We start from the raw sequence: 23,170 nt of genomic DNA, 5'->3' as shown, positions 1-23,170 counted from the left end.
TTCCGTAGAAGGTCTGGCATTGTGTTTGGCTAGTAGTGCATAAAATTCAGCTTTAATTTCAAGGCTAAGATTGTCACTCATTTTGTGAAGGGACCAAAACCACGACAGGGAGCTACAAACTTAAGTTCCACAAAACTACACAGCACTCGCTGTGTCGCCCTTCGCTTCCCTGGCTGGGTGAAAGGATAATAATCTGCCTGGGAGGCTCTGCTTAGTTGCTTCAAGTTGTCCCTTCCTTCCCAGACCAGATACACAACAACAACAAAAGAAGCGTCCCGCCTTTTGCACTAGTGGATCCTTTGTGAATTTCCAAAGACAGTGTGGGTGCCTTTTCAGCTGCAACCCTTCTGTCTAGACAGAAATCCTGTCCGTGACGCCAATTTTAATGTCACGATCCCCTTATTGCGGGGTGTCGTGATGGTTCTTTTCACCGATCCCAAAAGTGCAAAAAGGCAAACAACAAGGCACTATCAGTTAATCACAACAAATGCACCTTTATTAGGGGCCAAAACAGTAAATGCGATAGTGGGGATCGGAAAGGAGATAAAAGGAGAGAGAGAGAGAGAAGAGGGGTATGGGAATAGCTACCAACACAGGCGAGATCCTCAGTGGTCCGGACGATGGGGATCCGTCTGTCGTGTCGGGGGAGTCTCCGAAGTTCTGGTCGACTCGGGGCTCCAGTTATAGTCCACAGAGGAAAGAGGGGGGAGCAAGTGGAACAACGAAAGTCCATTGTAATCGCCACGCGGGAACAGGTGAGTCCACAGAAACCACCAAAGCAAGACGAATACAATGAAGAATAAGTCCATTTGAATCACTGAAGGGAAACAGGTCATGTCATTAGTGGTCAGACCACCAATTTCCCCTCCTCCCTGTAGCAGGGGTCTCAGTCTCAGTCCTTGGGAGGAGGTTTCTCATTCTTTGTTTGTCCCACTGGTAACGAGGCAGATGAGGGGTCTTCAATGAAGGACCCCGGGAGTCACCCCAAAAGTTCATTTGGCTTAAGAACGGAGATTAGAAGCAGGCCGCGCATCAGGCTGTCCCGTGCTGGGTCCACGTCAGGTCTTTGCCAAGTCCTTGCCAAGTCCTTGCCAAGTTCTTGCCAGGCCTTGTTCGGAACAGCTAGCATGACGGTTCAGTGGTTGCACCTGCACTGTGTCCTGTTCTAAGCCGGAACTGCAGTGGAGGAAGGGATTCTTTCTCGTGGCTATCGGAAGGCAGAACGGAAAATGAGGGGCTTCAGACGGGCTCTTACACCACCTTGGAAATTCTTGTTGCTCCCCAGAGGCTCCGAAATGCAGAGAACACGGTGGCAGCTGCTGAAAAGAAGGGCAACTGTGAGTTGGTCAAGAAGCAAGAACCTAGGCAGCTGCCTGTGCTTGGCAAGGAGCAGCTGCTGGATTCTTGCAATTGCCTTCAGTGCGCACAGAAGCCCGCTGCTCTGCTGCTTCGTGTTTTGCCTTCAGTCAATTGCACACTGCTGAAACTGAGGCAGGCTGTTCAGCTTTGCTGCTTTTCAGCATCTCAGCTGCCCTTCTGCTCTGTGACAGCTCTCGAGGTGAAACAGAGATTTTTAGAGTTAGGTTAACAAAATGAATTAAGCATTTCTAATTTAGCTTGTAGAGTTATCTGTTGAATTTTCAACCTTTTACTTAAGAAACCTCTGCTTAATGCAAAGGCCAAAGGAAAATGCTAATTTCTGAAGCTTCTTGCATATAGAACAATACCAGAAGAAGCAAAGAACCCAGATAAAGAAGCTCCTCTGTCTCCAAGCCTATCAAGACTGACAGACGTACTCAGATAAGCACCAAAGGACCAAAAGCGCACACGCAGAGAGGAAAAGTTCAAAAGTTCAATCATGAGGAAGACCATAATCTTCAGCCTCAGGACCACCAAGTGACCCCCGTACGACCACCACAGCAAACCACGCATGCCCAGAAGGGCGTGGACTTACTTAGCATGAGAAGCGAGGACAGGCGGGGCCAGGGGTTGAATACGCATGAAAAAGTCGTGCAGTGTATTGCATATGGAACGTCTTTAAGAATAAAAGTGTGGGTCAGACTGAGGCTCGGGGCACAAGTTTTGGAGAGCTATCTCACTTGTGCCGGGCGCTGACGTACATACCCACTTCATAACTAACCCAGGTTATGGAGGCTATTTATTTATTCCGCGTATCGTTTCAGTTGGCGACCACGAAGGGACTGCTCTGCTCACCCGCAGGTCCGGTTGGGAGCAGACACCCTCAGGCGCCACGGGGCTTTTCCCCGGAGGGACTCTGCGCCTCGGCTGTACACTGCGGGGAGCATACCACGGCCCGTCGACTAGCGGATGAAAGCGGTATGTATTAATTTATTTTCTTAAGGTTGGCACTGATAAGTCGCAAAAAGATGTTTTTGCGCGCAGGTTTGCCTAGGGGCTTGCAAGCAGACCGCCATCGGGGGAGAGGCCGGCGGCGGGAGGACCTCCCCAGCTGATAGCGCGGCTCGGGGAGGGCGAAATCGCGATTTCAGTGTGTGGTGTGTGTCCCGATTGCAGTGTAGTGTGTCTGTTACGTCCGGACGTGCGTGCTTGTGCGTGTGTGTGTATGTGTGAGTGGAACGGTGATGCGCGGTGCGGCGTTGCTAAGATAGAGAGACGCGGCGCGGCAGTGCTAGAGAGCGCATGCGCAGGGCAGCTCTCAGCCCACACTACCTGCTAGTGCGGGTAGTGCGCATGCGCGGGGCAGCTCAGCCACACTACCTGCTAGTGCGGGTAGTGCGCATGCTCGGGGCGGCTAGCAGCCACTCTACCTGCTAGAGCGGGTGGGGCGCATGCGCAGGGCAGCTCTCAGCCACACTACCTGATAGTGCGGGTAGTGCGCACTCTACCTGATAGAGCGGGTGGTGCGCATGCGTGGCACGGGCTGTCCCTGGCGAGCGAGGGGAGCGCGGCGCGGGGCTTAAGTCGGGGCTTGCAAAGGTGCTTTAGGCGCAGCCCAGCTGATAGCGCAGCGGGCGCGCGGGCACAAGCCGCGGTTTGAGGAGCTGCTTTGAACGCCGCTAGCTGATAGCGCAGCTAGTGGGAGCGTGGTACAAGCTAGGAGTTACAAGCACCGCTTACAAGCATCGCTAGTTGGTAAAAAGCTTGCAAAAGTAGCCAGCGAGCCCGGCTGGGCTAAGAGTTAAGTGTTTGTTATACAATAGCACTGCCTTTCAGTGTGAAAAGCTGTCACTGGTGTAGGAGGAGGGGTTGGGGAAGGCAGTCTAGAGTTGCCATGGGAAACAGCAGTTGTATGAGTTCTCCACCCCCTTTTGTAAGAGAATTGTACCCTCCCCCTGTCTTGTCAGTTATTGTTCAAGTCTGCCCCTTAGCCTAGAATCTTCTCTGTTCCACGTTTTCCCTTTGGTTCTTCCACCAAGAACACTCCTTTCCCTTTTCCCCACTGGTTAATGTTGTATTTCCCCTCCCTTTAGCCTTCTCCCTGTGATAAATTGAGGCGAATAATTTGATTCAGCCTTTTTAAGGTCAATTAGAATTTTATTAATTACAGCAAGCAGTAGCAAGCAAAACAGCGCTGGGTGGGTAGGGGTCTCCTAACCGCCCCTCCTGCAGTGTCCCACACTGCAGTGCCCCACACCCCACCCCCCTTATTCAGTCTCTTTTATAGTTTCTTGGAGGTTTCTTCATTCGCGTCTCTTGCGATAGCGGTGGGCGTAGCTTGAGCATCCCTCTGCATCGTGTCTGCGTTGCGTCGAGGCAGGTGATCGTTGGTTTCACAATCGGTTCCGGACAGTGATGGGCGTACCCGGAGCACTCCTACGTTGTCTAGTCCGGTGGCCGTTGCCTGGCGGTCGCTGATTTCATAATCAGCTCCGGCCATCCCCCAACATCCTTAGCCTGTGTCTGCAAGAGAAGCTAAGAAAAGCTCCCTAAATGGTGATTAATCATACTTGCGGTCTTGCGTTTTGCAATATGTCTATAGCCTTGCAATATGCCTATAGCCTTGCAGTTTGTAGTTGCTTCTTTATTGTCCTTTTTTTAGTAAAACCCGCAAGTTGCTGTTTCCCAACTTCACAGATGCTTCCCCTATCTCCTAACAAGCAAGCTAGTCCCTCATACTTTAATTTTATTTTTCCTCCTTTAATATTCCAATTCCTTTGATGAACAAACAAGTTACCACAATTTATCACATCCCGATTGTACCCTCGAATGCTAAACCCTCCTACCCCTACGCAGTAAAAGAATCCTCACCCCGCCCTTCGGGGCTCTCGGAATCTGCCTCCCTTCTGCTTCGTTGTCTCCCTGTTTGCCCCTTCTGCGACCCTTCAATAAACGAGCAGGATTTCAGCAGCCCGAGTGTCCCTCCCGTTCTTCTGGTGGACCCTCAGATGTACCAGCTATCCGAGCTTCGTGCCGAGTGCCTAAAAGCCCCCACGGCTCGGCAAGTGGCTGCCCGAACAGGGACGGACACCAGCGGGTCCAGTCCTTGACCGTCTCCTGGAGATTGCCTGCTCTGTGACCAGCCTTCTCCAGGATTGCAAGTGGCGTTCGGGACCAGTTTCCTGGGACAGTCGCCCTTTCAGTTCGGAAGGCTTCTGTCTCCTGGGTTCTGCTGATAACCGACGGACCTTCGAGCTGCGCGGCAGCAGCAACGCCCTCGGACCAGCAGAAGTTCCACCAGACCCCTCTTCGATGTCCCCGTTTTATGCCTGTGTCCTTCAGAGGTATGCTTATCTTGCTTTTTCTTACGCCTGACTAGGCGTCACCTCCCTTTTTTGTTTTTTTTTTTGTTTTTTTTTCCTTTTCGAAGAGGGTGATTTAGCTGTGAGACCTGATATAATGGGTAACCGCCTGTCTCCAGCTCAACGGGAGTTTTAGATCCAAATTAAGTCCCACCTTGTTTTAGGGAACATTTCTTTTAATAAGAGAGATTTAAAGCCTTTTGTTAAATTTATTTTTGAACATTTTCCTGCTATTACACGGGAAGATGTTTTGGTGCCTGATTTCTGGGGAAGAGTTGGGAGAAAGATTTACGATTTACAAGTTCAGGGGAGGATTTCAGTCGGTCGTTTTTTTCCGCTTTTTCATTCCATTCTTAATTTGTTAAAAAAGAAGAGAGAGAGTTGGGTCCCCAGTTCACCTACCTCGTGTTCCTCCCACCCCAATCCTATTCCCTCTTCCCCTAAGGGCGGATCGGGAGACAGATCCTGCCATACATCGGCACAGAGCTGCTGCCGTCTCTCTGCTGCTTCCCGATCCTCCCTGTCCCATTCGTGTGTTGGGACTGGCCACCCCAACACATGTCATTCCTGTTCCCTCTATACCAGAGACCCTAATCCTAGTTTGAAACCCTGTTGCTCTTTAGAGGACTTAACTGAACAAATAGGACAAAATGGCGCCTGCCTCATGGCGAAAAAAGACCAGCCCCAAGATGGCGCCCCTCCTTCTCCTTCACCCCAGAAAATTCCTGACATCTCGCCCCCGCCTCCTCCCCCCACTCCGTCGAGTGCCGCCCCTGTGTCGGGACCCGTCCCCTCCTTCCCTCTGACCACACCCCTGGGTGGGCCCCCTGTGGCTGGGACCAGCCCCCAAGTGGGCCCAGCCCCCGTGGGTGGGAACCCCCCACCAGAAAGTCACGCCCCAGTGGGTGGGTCGGGACACGCCTCCTCCTCTCCTGCCACTGCCAGTACCGGAACCAGGAAGAAGCCTGGCCGGAAGCAGGCCATCCTGGCCTGTCGGACGCACGGTCTCCGGGACCCACCGGCCAGGGGGAGGCACCGTGCCCTAACCCAGCCTGCTTCATCCTCGGAAGAGGATGAGGAGAGTGGCAGCCCCCAGCATTCCAACAAGTCGGGGGGGGGGGGTTGGGCAAAGATCAGAGAGGAGGCAATTAAGGATGGGAATTTGGAATTGGCACGGGACTTGGGCAGCTTTGCGGCACCGGTCATCCTCCGGCGGGGGAGGGAGCCAAAGTGGGAGCAAATTCCATACGCTGAGGTGAAGGAGTTAAGGAAGGCTGCCAAAGATTATGGCAGAAACTCGCCTTTCTTTAAAAATGTGCTGGACTTAACATTTGCTGGACGTTTCCTAGTCCCCCATGATTTAAGGTATATTGCTAAGGCACTGTTTGCTCCCACCGAATGCGACCTCTGGGAGATTCATTGGAAAAAACTGTTGAAACCACTCCTGCGCAAGTATGATCTCGCAGAGGTGGTGGGAGAGGGGGATGAGGCAATGGAAGCCCTTGCTGGAGAAGGGGAGTTCAGCAGTCCGGAGGACCAAATTCTACTAGCACAGGAGCTGCTTCAGGACATAGCAGCAGCGGGAAAGGAGGCACTCCTGAAGATACCGGATGGTAAGACCCCCCTGCAAAACTTTTCTTCTATCATGCAAGGGCCTGAGGAGACTTTTATTACTTTTGTTGATAGACTGAAAGAGGCCATTGAGAGACAACGCAGAAGCTCGTGCAGAGCTTCTATGAAAGATGGCCATTTCTAACTCTAATTCGGAAACAAAAAAGATTCTCCGTGCACTACCTCAGGACCCCGAGCCCACCATCTCTCAGATGGTGGAGGCTTGCACAAAGGCAATGTCAATAGAGCACACGGTGGCCCTGGCTGTCAGCAAAGGGGTGGGAGAGGCCATGATAAACTTACAAAATACGTGCTGTTTTAACTGTGGTCAGCTGGGTCACATCCAGGTGAACTGTCCCCACTGGCCACAGATTCAACAACCTATCTTGCCCCCCCCAAGACCATATCCTAGGAACCCATTTTATCAACATCACCAGTTTCATCTACAGCGACAAGGGTACCAGCCAGCGGGAAACTGGCGGCGAAGCGCGAGGAAGGGCCGCGCGACGACACCAAGTGGCCCTTCTCAGCATCCCAGCCTCCCGACCATCAGGGAGGACGAGTGGCCGCGCGGCCAAGTCCAGCAGTTCAGCGCAGCCACGAGGACGGACTCCGCCTCTTCCGCCGGACGGGTACCCTAAATCAGGGCAATCATCAGGTCCTCCGCAGCAGCGTCACCATCTCTCTCCAGGATGAGGACCTGACGAGAATTCCTGCTGGGTTCCTGGGCCCCCTCCACGACTGTCGGGACACCACCGTGCTCATCTTAGAAGACTCCTTCAACACGCCAAATGAAATCACCATCTTAGCTGAGGTAGTGTGTTTTCCACCAGGAGAGGAGATCACCGTCTCCGTCATTTGGAACCACCCACCATTTACTTTAAGGAAAGGCGATCCTTTTGCTTTGCTTTACGTACTGGACACCCACGATGACCCGGACACAGAGAGACATGTTTTCTTCACCCAAAATGTATGTAAAGAAAGACCATTAATTGATGCCAAACTTTCTTTCCAGGGAAAGTCGGTGCAGATGCGGCTCATGGCAGACACAGGAGCTGACGTGACCATCATCCCCCAGGTGAGGTGGCCCAGCGACTGGGAGCTTGTGCCCCCTTGCGGCAGGATCTCCGGTGTGGGCGGAGCGGTCCACTCTCTGAGGAGTAGGCATCTTGTGTGCGTGGAAGGTCCAGAAGGACAATTGGCAACGGTGAGACCTTTTGTTGTCTCTTCAAACATACTATTATTAGGAAGGGATGTTTTATGCCAATGGGGAGCCCGCCTCGACATCCCTAGCCCTTTGTGGGATTTTTAGCGTGGGCCACTGCAGAGCGCACTTCCCCACCCCTGACCTGGAAAACCAACACACCGGTCTGGGTGGATCAGTGGCCCCTTCCATCAGAAAAATTGAGTGCGCTTCATAAATTAGTAGAGGAGCAGGTGAAACTTGGGCATTTAACACCTTCTACCAGCCCTTGGAATAGCCTTGTCTTTGTAATTAGAAAACCTGGCACAGACAGGTGGCGCCTGCTCCAAGACCTGCGAAGGGTTAATGATGTGATAGAAGATATGGGTCCCATTCAACCAGGCCTTCCGTCACCTTCTATGCTCCCCAGAGACTGGCAGCTAGCAGTGATAGACATCAAAGACTGCTTTTTTAACATTCCGCTCTACCCCGGGGATGCTCCCAGGTTCGCCTTTTCTGTACCATCATTGAATAGGGCTGAACCTTTTAAAAGATATCATTGGACATCCCTGCCTCAGGGGATGAAAAATTCCCCTGTGCTCTGTCAGACTTTTGTAGCGCAGATTTTATCACCTGTGCGTCGGCTTTTCCCTGAGGCCATCATCCTGCATGACATGGATGATGTGCTAGTTTGTGCTTCCGACTCGACATACCTAAAGGCAACACTGGACAAGACTATTAAGGCTATCAAAGCTGCAGGGCTCCAGATAGCAGAAGAGAAGATCCAATTCTCAGCACCATGGAGGTACCTCGGATTCCTCATCACGGGAAGGACAGTGACGCCACAGACACTGACCATCAACAAGGATCCGAAGACTCTGCGAGACCTTCAGCAGCTGTGCGGAACGATCACCTGGATCCGCCCCCTCCTGGGACTGACGACTGAGGAGCTGTCACCTCTCTTCTGTCTGCTTCGAGGCGACGGAGACCTCGCCTCACCACGCGAGCTGACACCTGCCGCGCGGGAAGCCCTGCAACGGGTTGCTGTTGCTCTGAAGTCTCGCCAGGCACACCGCGTGGTCCGGACCCTTCCCGTGAACTTCGCGGTGTTGGGTAAGTGCCCCCACCTCCATGGACTTCTCTTCCAGTGGGATAACAGAGCATCTGATCCCCTGGTCATCTTAGAGTGGCTCTTCCTACCACACCAGCCCTCTAGGACGATCACGACCCCTGCAGAATTGCTAGCCACTTTAATAATGAAGGCACGACACCGCCTCTGAACCCTCGCAGGGTGTGACCCTGAGTGCATTTACTTACCTGTTAGATTAGATCAATTGGACTCGTTGTTGCAAACTAATGAAAATTTGCTCATTGCTCTGGACAGCTTCCCTGGACAAATTTCGGTTCACTATCCTAAGCATAAATTGTTTAAGGATACATTGCATTTGGCCCCGAGAATGTTTAAAAGCAAAACACCAATTCCAGGTGCTCTCACGGTGTTCACCGATGGGTCGGGCAGATCCCACAAATCGGTGATCACTTGGAAGGACCCGGACAGTCAGAAGTGGGAGTCTGACGTCCAAGTGGTTGAGGGTTCCCCCCAGATGGCGGAACTTGCCGCAGTCGTGAGAGCATTCAAAAAATTTCAACAGCCTCTGAATGTGGTCACTGATTCGGCCTATGTCGCTGGGGTAGCAGAAAGGGCCGAAGGTGCCCTCCTCAAAGAAGTTTCAAACACAAATTTATACAGTTTACTCTCTGATCTCATTTGGCTACTTTCCCATAGAGAGCAACCTTATCATATCATGCACGTAAGGGCACACACCGATTTACCCGGAGAGATCACTGAGGGTAATCGGAAAGCGGACCTCCTAGCCATGTCAACACAAATATCTGCAACCGCTTCAACCACCTTACCAGACATACTCCGGCAAGCGCGGCTCAGCCGTGCATTTTACCACCAGAATGCCCCGGCTCTAGTGCGACAGTTTAAGATCTCGATAGCACAGGCAAGAACCATTGTTTCTACCTGCCCGAGCTGCCAGTCTTTCGCTCTTCCTTCCCTCATTTCGGGGACAAATCCCCGAGGGTTGGGAGCGCTAGAGATATGGCAGACAGATGTAACACACTTCGAGCCGTTTGGTCGGATGAAATACATACATGTCTCTATTGACACGTTTTCCGGCACAGTGTTTGCCTCCGTCCATGCAGGCGAAAAAACCAGGGATGCCATGAAACATCTTTTCATGGCGTTCTCTACGTTGGGAGTCCCATCTCACATAAAAACTGATAATGGCCCATGCTATGCGTCAAAGCGCTTCGGTGAGTTTGCGCAAGAGTGGGGAATTTCCCATACCACCGGAATTCCCCACAATCCTACAGGACAGGCGATAATAGAGAGGGCCCACAGAAATCTAAAAAGGCTCCTTGAACAACAACATAAGCCGGACATTACAGTGAGCCCAGCTGAAAGGTTATGTAAGGCCCTGTATGTCCTGAATTTTTTAAACTGCTCAGAAAGGGAGCCTGACCCTCCTATTATCCGCCATTTTCACAATAACACCAGAGCGCAACTCGCCGAGAGGCCACCAGTCTTGATAAAGGACCCAGAATCCAAAGCTATCCAGGGCCCTTTCCCTCTAATAACCTGGGGGAGAGGGTATGCCTGTGTTTCTACAGATAAAGGACCAAGATGGATTCCGGGGAAATATGTCAAGCCCTTCGTAGAGTGCCAGCTCAGCAAGACAACGTGTCCTTGGTGCAAAGCACCGAGAACACCTCATCGATGGACGGAGTTTCCACTGCCTAGAAGAGGAGGAGAAGAAAGACCGTTCCTCCCAATATCGTCACGCGTGTCATGATTACCCGAAGATATTTTCCCCCGCTGAACTCTACGTACCCAATTACCCCATCGCCCCCTGTACCCTTTCCTTTCCCCTAACCTCCCCTTTCCCTCAATCCTTACCCCTTTTCTCTAATTTTATTTAGTGCTTATTTAGTAAATAAAAATGGGGGAGGTTGGGGAGGGACCACTGAGGAAAATTTATCATTCAAGTTATGCTTTCTTTTATCACAAGACGCTGAGGATGACTGCCGCCTTGAGGACACCTCTGAAACATCTGATGCTCCTGATCGTCATCATCTGGCTGTCACCGGTCAGGAGCTGGATAGTCCCACAGCTGAGAGAAAACATATGGGTCACGCTGGCGAAGTCCTTGAAGCAGGACAACTTCTGTATGGCCATGGGAAGTGTGGACAATCCGTTATCCACGTGCCTGGTAGGAGTCCCCCTGTCGCCAAACGACTATCCATATGCAGGAAAAAAAACCTAATCCTGTGGACACCTGGGATGAGTGGACGAGGATTCTGCCATATGCACCACAGGAGCCCCAAGAATTGGACCTATTGGGCTCCTCTCAGGCAACATATTGTGTCAGGTTTAGGTACCAGCCCTCCCAGAAAGACTGGGATCAAATGGCTAAACTCCACCCCGCTGGTACCCAAGAAGTAAAAAGACACGATGTATCTCCCCACGATGGGAGATACCATGCAGCAAATTGGTGCAATTGCACCTCGACCATGGTATCTAGGTCCTCCTCAGTTCCCAGGGTGCTCCCCAGGGGGGTTTTTCTCATCTGCGGCGACAGGGTGTGGGCAGGGATTCCCTCCCAAATCCAGGGAGGCCCCTGCAGCCTTGGGCAGCTTACCACACTGACACCGAACAAAACCCAAATTTTAAATTGGAAAAACGAAAATAAATTGGCTCGCAAAAAGAGATCCTATAACCAATTCGACGAAAATTGTGATTCAAAAATTTACAATTGGGGAAAGACGAAGAGAGTCACGGTATCCATATTTTTACCATGGTATGCCACAGCAAAGGCCCTCGGTGAGCTTTCTCACCTCGAGTGTTGGCTCAGTAAGCAGGCCAACGCCACGTCCGCTGCCCTTTCCGACTTGCTAGCGGACGAAGAAGTCACCCGGCACGCCACACTGCAAAATAGGGCTGCTATTGACTTCTTACTGCTCGCCCATGGCCACGGCTGTGAGGACTTTGAAGGAATGTGCTGCTTCAATCTGGCATCAAAGAGCACATCCATCCAAGCTAATATCCAGCGGATCCGAGAGCAAGTTGACAACCTCAAGACTGAGACCTCGACTGTAGATCCTGTGAATAAACTGCTGTCTCAATGGGGTGTCCCAGGGTGGGTTGCTATCATTCTCGGGGGACTCTTTTGGATCTTTCTGATAATGTTCATTTTCTCGGTTGCTTTATTTTTGTTTAGACGTATGTTGCTTAAAACGTTGGGAAGTGCTTATTTAATAAATAAAACCGGGAGAGATGTAGGAGGAGGGGTTGGGGAAGGCAGTCTAGGGTTGCCATGGGAAACAGCAGTTGTATGAGTTCTCCACCCCCTTTTGTAAGAGAATTGTACCCTCCCCCTGTCCTGTCGGTTATTGTTCAAGTCTGCCCCTTAGCCTAGAATCTTCTCTGTTCCACGTTTTCCCTTTGGTTCTTCCACCAAGAACACTCCTTTCCCTTTTCCCCACTGGTTAATGTTGTATTTCCCCTCCCTTTAGCCTTCTCCAGATTGTACCCTCGAATGCTAAACCCTCCTACCCCTACGCAGTAAAAGAATCCTCACCCCGCCCTTCGGGGCTCTCGGAATCTGCCTCCCTTCTGCTTCGTTGTCTCCCTGTTTGCCCCTTCTGCGACCCTTCGATAAACGAGCAGGATTTCAGCAACCCGAGTGTCCCTCCCGTTCTTCTGGTGGACCCTCAGATGTACCAGCTATCCGAGCTTCGTGCCAAGTGGCTAAAAACCCCCACGGCTCGGCAACTGGGAGATCCTTTGCATTACAGGGCGAATAAAGGGGGGATGAATGTGTGTGAATGAGAGGCGGGCTGGTTACCCCAGACCTGCTAAGCGAGAGCGGCAGTCTCCCATGCTGCATTTCCGTCTTTTTCGCGAGAAAAGCGGCCAGTAAAGAGACTAAGCGAGTGATAAAAAGAGTGAGAGAACCCCCCCTGGGACTGGGTCTCAGAGAAAGAGTGGGACCCCTTAGTGTGGGGTGGGGGGGGAGGAAAAGGTAATTAATTAGAAAAAAAAATTAATTAAAAGGTAAAAAGAGGGTTTTCTTGGCATAATCTATTGGGGAAAAATAAAAGGTAAAATGTGTAGGAGGGGCCCCTAAAAATTCTGCTGGATTGAGGGATAAGAATGCCCAAGAACATCCAAGATCAAACCTGCTGGATTGAGGGATTAATGTTCCAAGAGCATCCAGGGTTAAGTCAAACCTGCTGGGTTGAGGGATTAACATTCCAAGAGCAGCCAGAATTAAGTTTGCTGGGTTGTTGAGAGCACCCAAGATTGAGTAAAAATTTTGCCAGTTTGAAGATAAGTCTGACAAGATCTAGAGTTGGGAACCACACTGCTAGATTGAGGGGTATCCAAGAAGACTGGGACTAGCCAGGGACACCTAAAAGTGTAATAGGTGTGTTGAAAAATAAAAGGCACCTTGTTGTTGTGGTTGTTTTGTTATGTGTAAGAGTAAGTAAAAATAAAGTTAAGTGAATGTAGACGAAGGAAAGTATATGTATGCATCCTGCCCTGTTAAGCAGCCTCACTGTGCTTCCCTGCTGTGACTGACAAACACAAGTTACGAACCCTCAGAACTGAAAAAGTTCAATCAAATATTGCTTCCATTGATGACCATGATATTGTCTATAATACCTTGTTACAACTTATGTTATGTAAGTGTTAATACCCCTATCCTACCAGTTCGTAAACCTGATGGGTCATACCGGTTAGTACAGGATCTGCGGGCCATAAACAAGGTAACTGAGGATCTATATCCTGTGGTGGCCAATCCCTACACATTATTAACTTGCTTAACAGCCGAGCTAACTTGGTTTACCGTTTTAGATTTAAAAGATGCCTTCTTTTGCCTTCCTATCCACGAAGCCAGAAAATTTTTGCATTTGAATGGGAAAATCCTAAGAGCGGGCGAAGAACTCAACTGACATGGACCAGACTCCCACAAGGATTCAAAAACTCACCCACTTTGTTTGGAGAACAACTTGCAAAAGAATTAGAGACCTGAGAAGCCCCTCCAGAGGAAGGGAAGTTGCTACAGTACGTAGATGACATCCTGATAGCCACACGGACAAGGGAAGCATGCATGGCCTGGACGATAAGCCTCTTGAACTTTTTGGGGCTCCAAGGGTACCGAGTATCAAAGAAAAAAGCCCAAGTAGTAAAACAGAAAGTAACTTATCTGGGCTACGAAGTCAGTGCTAGACAACGTACCTTGGGCCGAAACCGGAAGGAGGCAATATGCCAGACCCCAAAACCTCAGACTGTAAAGGAACTACGAACTTTCCTGAGGATGACAGGGTGGTGCAGGTTATGGATCTATAACTATGGACTGTTTGTTAAGCCCTTATATGAACCGATTGCAACTGAAAGCAGGAACATCCAAGAGACAAAGGAAGCTACGCAAGCTTTCAACCAGCTGAAAAAAGCCCTCATGTCAGCTCCAGCCCTGAGATTGCCGGACGTGAGTAAGCCTTTCCTTTTATTCTCCCATGAGAAGCAAGGAATCGCCTTAGGAATACTAGCACAGGACCTCGGCCCATATCGGAGAGCAGTGGCTTACTTCTCGAAGCAATTGGATACAGCAGCTAAAGGGTGGCCTGGGTGCCTCAGAGCTGTTGCAGCAGTCGTACTGAACATCCAAGAGGCACACAGATTCACCCTAGGCCAGAAAAGAACTGTGCTAGTGTCTCACACAGTGTCTGCAGTGCTAGAGGTAAAAGGTGGGCATTGGCTTTCCCCACAACGGCTCCTGAGATACCAAGCTATCATAGTGGAGCAAGATGATGTAGAGATAGTAGTGACTAACATTGTCAATCCAGCCTCCTTCCTCAGTAGAAACCAAGGGGAACCAGTGGAACATGACTGCCTGGAGACCATTGAAGCCACCTACTCCAGCTGCCCTGACTCGAAGGACACCCCTCTGGAGAATGCAGAAGTCTCGTTTACTGATGGAAGCAGTTATATCATCAGTGGAAAACGGCACGCCGGGTAGGCAGTTACAACGTGCAAGGAAGTAATATCATCTGGGCCCCTGCCAACAAATACCTCTGCACAGAAGGCCGAGATAATTGCTCTAACTCGGGCCCTAGAATTGGCAAGAGGGAAAGAAATAAACATCTACACGGACTCGAAGTATGCATTTGGAGTAGTGCATGCTCACAGAGCCATTTAGAAAGAGAGAGGACTGCTGAACTCTCAAGGGAAAAATATTAAATATGCATCAGAAGTACTGCGACTTCTAGAAGCAGTCCAGTTGCCAGAGAAAGTAGCGATCATGCACATTAAGGCACATCAGAAGATAAACTCAGAATTGGAAGAAGGAAACAAGCTGGCAGATAGGGAAGCAAAAGAAGCAGCAAGAATTGAGGTCATAACTGAGGCAGCCCTGATTCCAGAGGGGCAAATTTCCCCTAAAGGTAAGCCAAGATACAACAAACTAGAAAAAAAATTAATCTATGAGCAAAAAGGAGGCTATAACCAAGAGGGATGGGTCACCATAGAAGGAAAATTAGTTCTAGCCTCCTATTTATTATGGTCCCTAATAAAGGAAGAACACCAGAAAACCATTGGGGTATTGATGCTCTATCATAACTAGACATTTACAACTCGACAATGTGACCTTTGCCTCCAGACCAACCCCAAAAATACTCTCAAACCAAAGCTTAGCCAGATGAGGAAGGGTCATGGGCCGGAGCAGCAATGGCAGATTGATTGTACAGAATTGCCAAGAAAAGGGGGTATAAGTTTTTACTGGTGCTAACAGATACCTTTTCAGGATGGCCAGAAGCATTCCCCACCAGGACTTCTAAAGCTCAAGAAGTAACTAAGGTATTGGTACAAGAAAACATACCACACTTTAGAGTCCTGGCCACAATCTCCTCAAATAGAGGACCACATTTTATTGTAAAATTCGTGCAACAAGTTAGCCAATACTTGAACATAGACTGAGAACTTCACACCCCATATAACCCACAATCAAGTGGTCAGGTAAAAAAAAATGAATCATTTGATCAAACAACAAATTGTACAATTGTGAAAAGAAGCTAATTTGTCATGGACTCAATCCCTCCCATTAGCACTACTGCAGATCCAAACCAAACCCAAGACTAAAGAAAAGCTAAACCACTTTGAATTGCTTTATGAAAAACCATATGGGGTGCGAAAGAGAATGTCTACCCAAGACATGTCACTAACCTCCTGTATGTTAAGTCTCTTAACTTGGTGTATTCAGCACCAATCACTAGCTAATAAACACAAGTCATAACTAGTGAAATACACTGTTTAGAAGACTTTATGTCACCCAATTATAATTCTATTAATTTTAGTTACTGTAAGTTTAATGATGTCTACTTTAACACTCATGTAGAATTCGAGGATGTTAAAACACATGGCCAGTCTGACATCACTCTCTAGAACTCATAGAATCTTACTGAAAGAGGACGGTCATGATAGTAGATCAGAATTTAAATCAAGACCCCTGTAGTAAAAGAATTGACTATATTTTAAGAAAAGGGGGGACTGAAGCAGAGATTTTTAGAGTTAGGTTAACAAAATGAATTAAGCATTTCTAATTTATCTTGTAGAGTTATGCGTTGAATTTTCAACCTTTTACTTAAGAAACCTTTGCCTAGTACAAAGGGCATAGGAAAATGCAAATTTCGGAAGCTTCTTGCATAAAGAACAATACCAGAAGAAGCAAAGAACCCAGATAAAGAAGCTCCCCTGTCTCCAAGCCTATCAAGACTGACAGACGTACTCAGATAAGCACCAAAAGACCAAAAGCGCACGCGCAGAGAGGAAAAGTTCAAAAGTTCAATCATGAGGAAGACCACAATCTTCAGCCTCAGGACCACCAAGAGACCCCCGTACGACCACCACAGCAAACCACGCATGCCCAGAAGGGCGTGGACTTACTTAGCATGAGAAGCGAGGACAGGCGGGGCCAGGGGTTGAATACGCATGAAAAAGTCGTGCAGTGTATTGCATATGGAACGTCTTTAAGAATAAAAGTGTGGGTCAGACTGAGGCTCGGGGCACAACTTTTGGAGAGCTATCTCACTTGTGCCGGGCGCTGACATACATACCCACTTCATAACTACCCCAGGTTATGGAGTCTATTTATTTATTCCGCGCATTGTTTCAGAGGTTTCTTGCCTTCGCCAGGCTGCAACGTGCCCGCTAGTACCAAGAACTGGGCAGGAGTGGGCAGAGAGCACGGCCATCTGCCAGCAGGTTGCAGCTTGCCCAGGAAAGTGCAGTGTCCTTGGAATGTGCAGCAAATCTTATTTCCTGGCAAGGTCGGGCTAAGGGAGCAGTGCTGGTACACTTTCTCCTTGAGAACTGGAGCGGAAAAGCTTTTCGCTAAGATGTAGGCGACTAGAGAGGCAGAATACGCAGCTCCGGAGCTGGCCGAAAGCAAGTGCCGCTTGCCGGCGTCTTTCGGCAGAAGCGGCTCTTCGGAGCGCACCGCTGCCGCTCCAGTGATCTGTGCACGAAGTAGCCGCTTCTTGTCCTCCGGCAGCCGGAGATCGCGGTAGCTTGCAAGAGGCGAAGAACGAAGCCGCGAAGAAGCCGGCTTGTGTGCGAAGCTGGCAGGCTGCTGCAGGACGGTGGCTGCCGCTCTCCTGCCTCTTGAATTCACTCTTGGCATGCCAATGGAAGGTGTTCCAGGACAACTTTCCTGGGTTTTGACCTAGTCGTCATGCATCCCACCTTGGAAATTCTTGTTGCTCCCCAGAGACTCCGAGATGCAGAGAACACGGTGGCAGCTGCTGAAAAGAAGGGCAACTGTGAGTTGGTCAAGAAGCAAGAACCTAGGCAGCTGCCTGTGCTTGGCAAGGAGCAGCTGCTGGATTCCTGCAATTGCCTTCAGTGCGCACAGAAGCCCGCTGCTCTGCTGCTTGGTTTTTCGCCTTCAGAAAAATTGCACAGGATCCAAGCTGAGGCAGGCTGTTCAGCTTTGCTGCTTTTCAGCATCTCAGCTGCCCTTCTGCTCTGTGACAGCTCTCCAGGCTTCTTGCCTTCGCCAGGCTGCAACGTGCCCGCTACGACTATCCAGAGCTGGGCAGGAGTGGGCAGAGAGCACGGCCATCTGCCAGCAGGTTGCAGCTTGCCCAGGAAAGTGCAGTGTCCTTGGAATGTGCAGCAAATCTTATTTCCTGGCAAGGTCGGGCTAAGTGAGCAGTGCTGGTACACTTTCTCCTTGAGAACTGGAGCGGAAAAGCTTTTCGCTAAGATGTAGGCGACTAGAGAGGCAGAATACGCAGCTCCGGAGCTGGCCGAAAGCAAGTGCCGCTTGCCGGCGTCTTTCGGCAGAAGCGGCTCTTCGGAGCGCACCGCTGCCGCTCCAGTGATCTGTGCGCGAAGTAGCCGCTTCTTGTCCTCCGGCAGCCGGAGATCGCGGTAGCTTGCAAGAGGCGAAGAACGAAGCCGCGAAGAAGCCGGCTTGTGTGCGAAGCTGGCAGGCTGCTGCAGGACGGGGGCTGCCGCTCTCCTGCCTCTTGAATTCACTCTTGGCATGCCAATGGAAGGTGTTCCAGGACAACTTTCCTGGGTTTTGACATAGTCGTCATGCATCCCACCTTGGAAATTCTTGTTGCTCCCCAGAGACTCCGAGATGCAGAGAACACGGTGGCAGCTGCTGAAAAGAAGGGCAACTGTGAGTTGGTCAAGAAGCAAGAACCTAGGCAGCTGCCTGTGCTTGGCAAGGAGCAGCTGCTGGATTCCTGCAATTGCCTTCAGTGCGCACAGAAGCCCGCTGCTCTGCTGCTTGGTTTTTCGCCTTCAGAAAAATTGCACAGGATCCAAGCTGAGGCAGGCTGTTCAGTTTTGCTGCTTTTCAGCATCTCAGCTGCCCTTCTGCTCTGTGACAGCTCTCCAGGCTTCTTGCCTTCGCCAGGCTGCAACGTGCCCGCTACTACCCTGAGCTGGGCAGGAGTGGGCAGAGAGCACGGCCATCTGTCAGCAGTTTGCAGCTTGCCCAGGAAAATGCAGTGTCCTTGGCATGTGCAGCAAATCCAATTTCTTGGCAAGGTCGGGCTAAGTGAGCAGTGCTGGTACACTTTCTCCTTGAGAACTGGAGCGGAAAAGCTTTTGGCTAAGATGTAGGTGACTAGAGAGGCAGAATACGCGGCTCCGGAGCTGGCCGAAAGGAAGTGCCGCTTCCCGGCGTCTTTCGGTGTCGGAGAAGCGCCGCGGGAGACAAGACTCATGATATCATGATCATCAAGTCTCAGTTTATTGCAACAAATTACAAAGTTTATATATACTTGTTAATTAGTTCATGCATATTGCAAAAGCCAAGCTCATGATTGGTTGCTGTGTGATTTGCGCATCTGTCTTGTTCGGTTGCTCTTGCTGTTCTTGTGATTGATACTTTTTGGTTCTTCTCTATCTATTTCTACATACCAAGCAGTTTTCAGCATTCTGATTCTTGCAAACTCTGATTTCTACATATCCTGATTTCTATACCCAGCGTCATGCTGACCGTTGCAGCAGTCACGTAGCCCCTCATACTTTGACCAATTTTACAGTTTCATGTCCCTTGCTGTTTAACCATTCTTCTGCCAAGCTCTCTACACTTCCCCTGTTTTCTTTTTGCACAACAAGGTGTGCATTCAGCATTTTCTGCAAAAGTTGTTATAGAAAGTGCTGCAGACACCTGTCTCCCTTCAATCTCAACAGTCAGTACCGGGGTACGGCTCGCAAGTGTCATCCCACCAATACCGCTCACCGTGGTTGCTGCAGGCTGAGTGGGCCAAGACGCAGGCCAATGACCTGGATCGATGACGCTAGTATCCGCACCCGTATCTAAAAGTCCTTTAAGCACAATGCTATGTCCTTGATGAATCAGGCGGCAAGATTTTTTGGGGCGGGTGTTAAGGTCTAGGGTAAGCAATGCAAGACCTCCTGTCGAACAAAATCCTTCCGGGGTTCTAGGGACCTGGGACATAGGTTCCAATCCCTTGGTCATTTGTGGGATTGGGATTAGCTGAGCAATTCTTTGACCTTTTGGTACCGTCACTGGGGGATATGACGTATGAGCGATGATCATAATTTTGCCGAACAATCGGCATCGATGATTCCTGGTTCCACAAAGAGGCCTAATATAGCGGCTGAAGAGCGGCCAATAATGAGTCCTCCCATAGTTTGTCCGTGTATTTGTAGGGGGCCATGGATTCCCGTTGGAATCTTATATGGTTTTGAGGTCAAGAGATCAGTCTCTATTGCGGCTGCCAAGTCCAAGCCGAGGCTCCCGCAGGTGGCAGGTTGGAGTTGCTGGGAGGTTTCGCTCCTGCAGCTGCCATTTGTGTCTTGGCGCGGCCGCTGTTTGCGCTGCTCTGGGAGTTTCCCTGCTTCTTTCGGCATGCATTGGAGTTGTGGGTATTTGATTGGCGTCTGCGGCACCAAACTCCTGTCGCTCCGCATTCTTTTCGAATGTGACCTAAGTTTCCACAGCGGTAGCATCTTGGTCGTGCCTCTCCAGTAATGTTAGAACAGGGGCGCGCAGCTGCAGCTTGAAGGGGAGCAAGGGCTGCTAAAACCTGATTTTGAGAGCTTATTGCTTGTTCCCGTAACCCCTGTCCTATTTCTTGTAAAGCATTAACTATTAACGCCTGAGACCCAACTGGCACAGAAGCAGCCTTCTCTAACATTGCTTGGACGGTCCAATCCCCAGGAAAGGAAGTAATCAAATTTCTGGTTGTGGAATTGCTATTCTGCAGTATACACTGTTTGAGTAGGGCATCCTGCATATGATCGGCCACCCCTGCTTTGGACAATGCTTCCATTATCTTATCCACGAAGGTGCCAAGAGGCTCCTCTCTACCCTGTTTAATCCCCATATACATTGGGACTCCACCCGGGGTTTTGACCTTGTCTATCGCTCTTCTTGCTACTATTGTGGCTTCCCTTAATTTGTCAGGTCCTAGGGCGGCCTGTTGTTCCAGACGTACATGGGCACCCTCTCCCAGAAGCTCGGCTACAGTAAGCCCTGCTAAAGGGTCGCCCTGAGCCCTAGGTAAATTGGCGCTTCTTACCGCTTCCTCTCTCCAGCGTGCCTCAAAAAGTAAGCGTTGATGCGGGGTAAAAATCAATTTGGCCATTCCCCTAACATCGGACTGTAATAAGGTATGAGCATTAAAAATAAAATCAAGCATTTGCCTAGCGGGCTCACTGGTAATACCATAGCTCCCCACAGTGGCACGCAGCTGTGTTACAATTTTCCAGTCAAGGCTCTGGACCTGCGCAGTGTACCCCCCTTGAGCATTTGGCGTAAATATCACTGGAAAAGCAAGGGTTTCCTGTGCTGCCGTGAAGAGCTCAGCGTCCCCCGTCTGCATACCCTCCCGTGCGACAGCAGCCCATACCTCACGTCTCTCTTTAGCCATGGCCTCCGCGAGGTCAGATTCTGCCCCAGGGACAGGCTCCTGGCCGGGAGACGGAGGATGTTGCAGGGCGGGTGCTACAGTAACGTTTTGTATGCCTGGAGGGGGACGCGGCGGTGGGGGTAAAGGGGGAGCTGACGGTCGTACCTCAATGTCACCAGTGTCTGTGGGAGGTACAGGCATTGCAGAAACAGAGATGGGGACGGGAAAGTTTGTAAGAACCGGAGGGTTTGGCTCACTGGAGAGAAGCGAGGGTTCATATTCCTTATTTTTCTCCTGAGCTGTTCGTACCCCTTCCACTGCCCTTTTTTCTGCCTGACACATCAACAATTCGTTATGGACCACTCTCCAAAGTTTACTCATTTTCTTGCCCGGTTTATCATCATCTAACACTAATTCCCACAACTTATCCCCATATCTTCTCCATTCTGAAAGTTCATGAACAGTATGGGGGTTTACAAAAAAGCCATAAGAATGAGCATGATGTAAGAGCGAAGGGAGATCCTTATCTAAGTCAATCCCCCTAACCTGTCTTTTTCTGAGAAAAGTACTAAATAAATCATATTCATACAGGCAATCAGGCTGCTTGCCTGTCCATGGTTGTGTCGGTACCGTTGCTGGCCACTTCAAGCTTCGGCAGCATGTATCAGCTGAGCCCACCGCTGTGGTCACTCAGGGCGCGGAGCAAAAACTGGCAGCTCTGTCGCCGTCCTTCCAGCTGCAGGACCCGAACCCAACGGAGCACCTCTCCCGCCTTTGCCTCGGATCACGTCGGGGTCACCATTTGTCGGAGAAGCGCCGCGGGAGACAAGACTCATGATATCATGATCATCAAGTCTCAGTTTATTACAACAAATTACAAAGTTTATATATACTTGTTAATTAGTTCATGCATATTGCAAAAGCCAAGCTCATGATTGGTTGCTGTGTGATTTGCGCATCTGTCTTGTTCGGTTGCTCTTGCTGTTCTTGTGATTGATACTTTTTGGTTCTTCTCTATCTATTTCTACATACCAAGCAGTTTTCAGCATTCTGATTCTTGCAAACTCTGATTTCTACATATCCTGATTTCTATACCCAGGGTCATGCTGACCGATGCAGCAGTCACGTAGCCCCTCATACTTTGACCAATTTTACAGTTTCATGTCCCTTGATGTTTAACCATTCTTCTGCCAAGCTCTCTACATTTCGGGAAAAGCGGCACTCCGGAGCGCACCGCTGCCGCTCCAGTGATCTATGCGCGAAGTAGCCGCTTCTTCGCCTCCGGCAGCCGGAGATCGCGGTAGCTTGCAAGAGGCGAAGAACAAAGCCGCGAAGAAGCCGGCTTGTGTGCGAAGTTCGCAGACAGCTGCAGGACGGTGGCTGCTGCTCTCCTGCCTCTTGAATTCACTCTTGACATGCCAATGGAAGGTGTTCCAGGACAACCTTCCTGGGTTCTGACGTAGTGGCCATGAATCCCTCCTTGGAAATTCTTCTTGCTCCCCAGAGACTCCGAGATGCAGAGAACACGGTGGCAGCTGCTGAAAAGAAGGGCAACTGTGAGTCGGTCAAGAAGCAAGAACCTAGGCAGCTGCCTGTGCTTGGCAAGGAGCAGCTGCTGGATTCTTGCAATTGCCTTCAGTGTGCACAGAAGCCCGCTGCTCTGCTGCTTGCTTTTTCGCCTTCAGTCAATTGCACACTACTGAAGCTGAGGCAGGCTGTTCAGCTTTGCTGCTTTTCAGCATCTCAGCTGCCCTTCTGCTCTGTGACAGCTCTCCAGGTTTCTTGCCTTCGCCAGGCTGCAACGTGCCCGCTACTACCCAGAGCTGGGCAGGAGTGGGCAGAGAGCACGGCCATCTGCCAGCAGGTTGCAGCTTGCCCAGGAAAGTGCAGTGTCCCTGGCATGTGCAGCAAATCCCATTTCTTGGCAAGGTCGGGCTAAGTGAGCAGTGCTGGTACACTTTCTCCTTGAGAACTGGAGCGGAAAAGCTTTTCGCTAAGATGTAGGCGACTAGAGAGGCAGAATACGCGGCTCCGGAGCTGGCCGAAAGCAAGTGCCGCTTGCCGGCGTCTTTCGGCAAAAGCGGCTCTTCGGAGCACACCGCTGCCGCTCCAGTGATCTGTGCACGAAGTAGCCGCTTCTTGTCCTCCGGCAGCCGGAGATCGCGGTAGCTTGCAAGAGGCGAAGAAC

At 50.3% G+C, this 23,170-nt stretch overlaps 1 protein-coding gene and 1 long non-coding RNA gene across 5 annotated transcripts; one reads left to right on the top strand and one right to left on the bottom strand.

Moving 5' to 3' along the window:
* Nucleotides 1–474: 474 nt before the first annotated feature.
* Nucleotides 475–2,784, bottom strand: LOC128792661 (uncharacterized). Of its 2 annotated transcripts, none has more exons than XR_008432499.1 (2): nt 2,125–2,784; nt 475–2,035 (listed from the first exon to the last, which is right to left on the bottom strand). It is a non-coding gene; the product is annotated as an uncharacterized LOC128792661 (long non-coding RNA). The 2 variants fall into 2 exon arrangements; XR_008432500.1 differs by having other exon boundaries at nt 2,141–2,784.
* Nucleotides 2,785–4,634: 1,850 nt separating this feature from the next.
* LOC128792660 (uncharacterized) lies at nt 4,635–12,248 on the top strand. Of its 3 annotated transcripts, XM_053951218.1 has the most exons (6): nt 4,635–4,703; nt 6,071–6,334; nt 6,782–7,146; nt 7,348–7,539; nt 8,124–8,628; nt 10,593–12,246. In XM_053951218.1, exons 1-6 carry the CDS (start codon nt 4,685–4,687, stop codon nt 11,024–11,026), a joined length of 1,779 nt encoding a protein of 592 aa, XP_053807193.1. In that variant the 5' UTR covers nt 4,635–4,684; the 3' UTR covers nt 11,027–12,246. The 3 variants fall into 3 exon arrangements, with proteins under 3 accessions (XP_053807193.1, XP_053807191.1, XP_053807192.1); XM_053951216.1 differs by lacking the exon at nt 4,635–4,703 and having other exon boundaries at nt 4,734–6,334; nt 10,593–12,248; XM_053951217.1 differs by lacking the exon at nt 4,635–4,703 and having other exon boundaries at nt 4,735–6,334; nt 7,348–7,410; nt 10,593–12,247.
* Nucleotides 12,249–23,170: the final 10,922 nt, after the last annotated feature.

This window comes from Vidua chalybeata, chromosome 10, assembly GCF_026979565.1.
Source record: "Vidua chalybeata isolate OUT-0048 chromosome 10, bVidCha1 merged haplotype, whole genome shotgun sequence".
NCBI lineage: Eukaryota > Metazoa > Chordata > Aves > Passeriformes > Viduidae > Vidua > Vidua chalybeata.
Note: the sequence above shows the minus strand (reverse complement) of the source record. Positions and strands in the feature narration are given on the sequence as shown.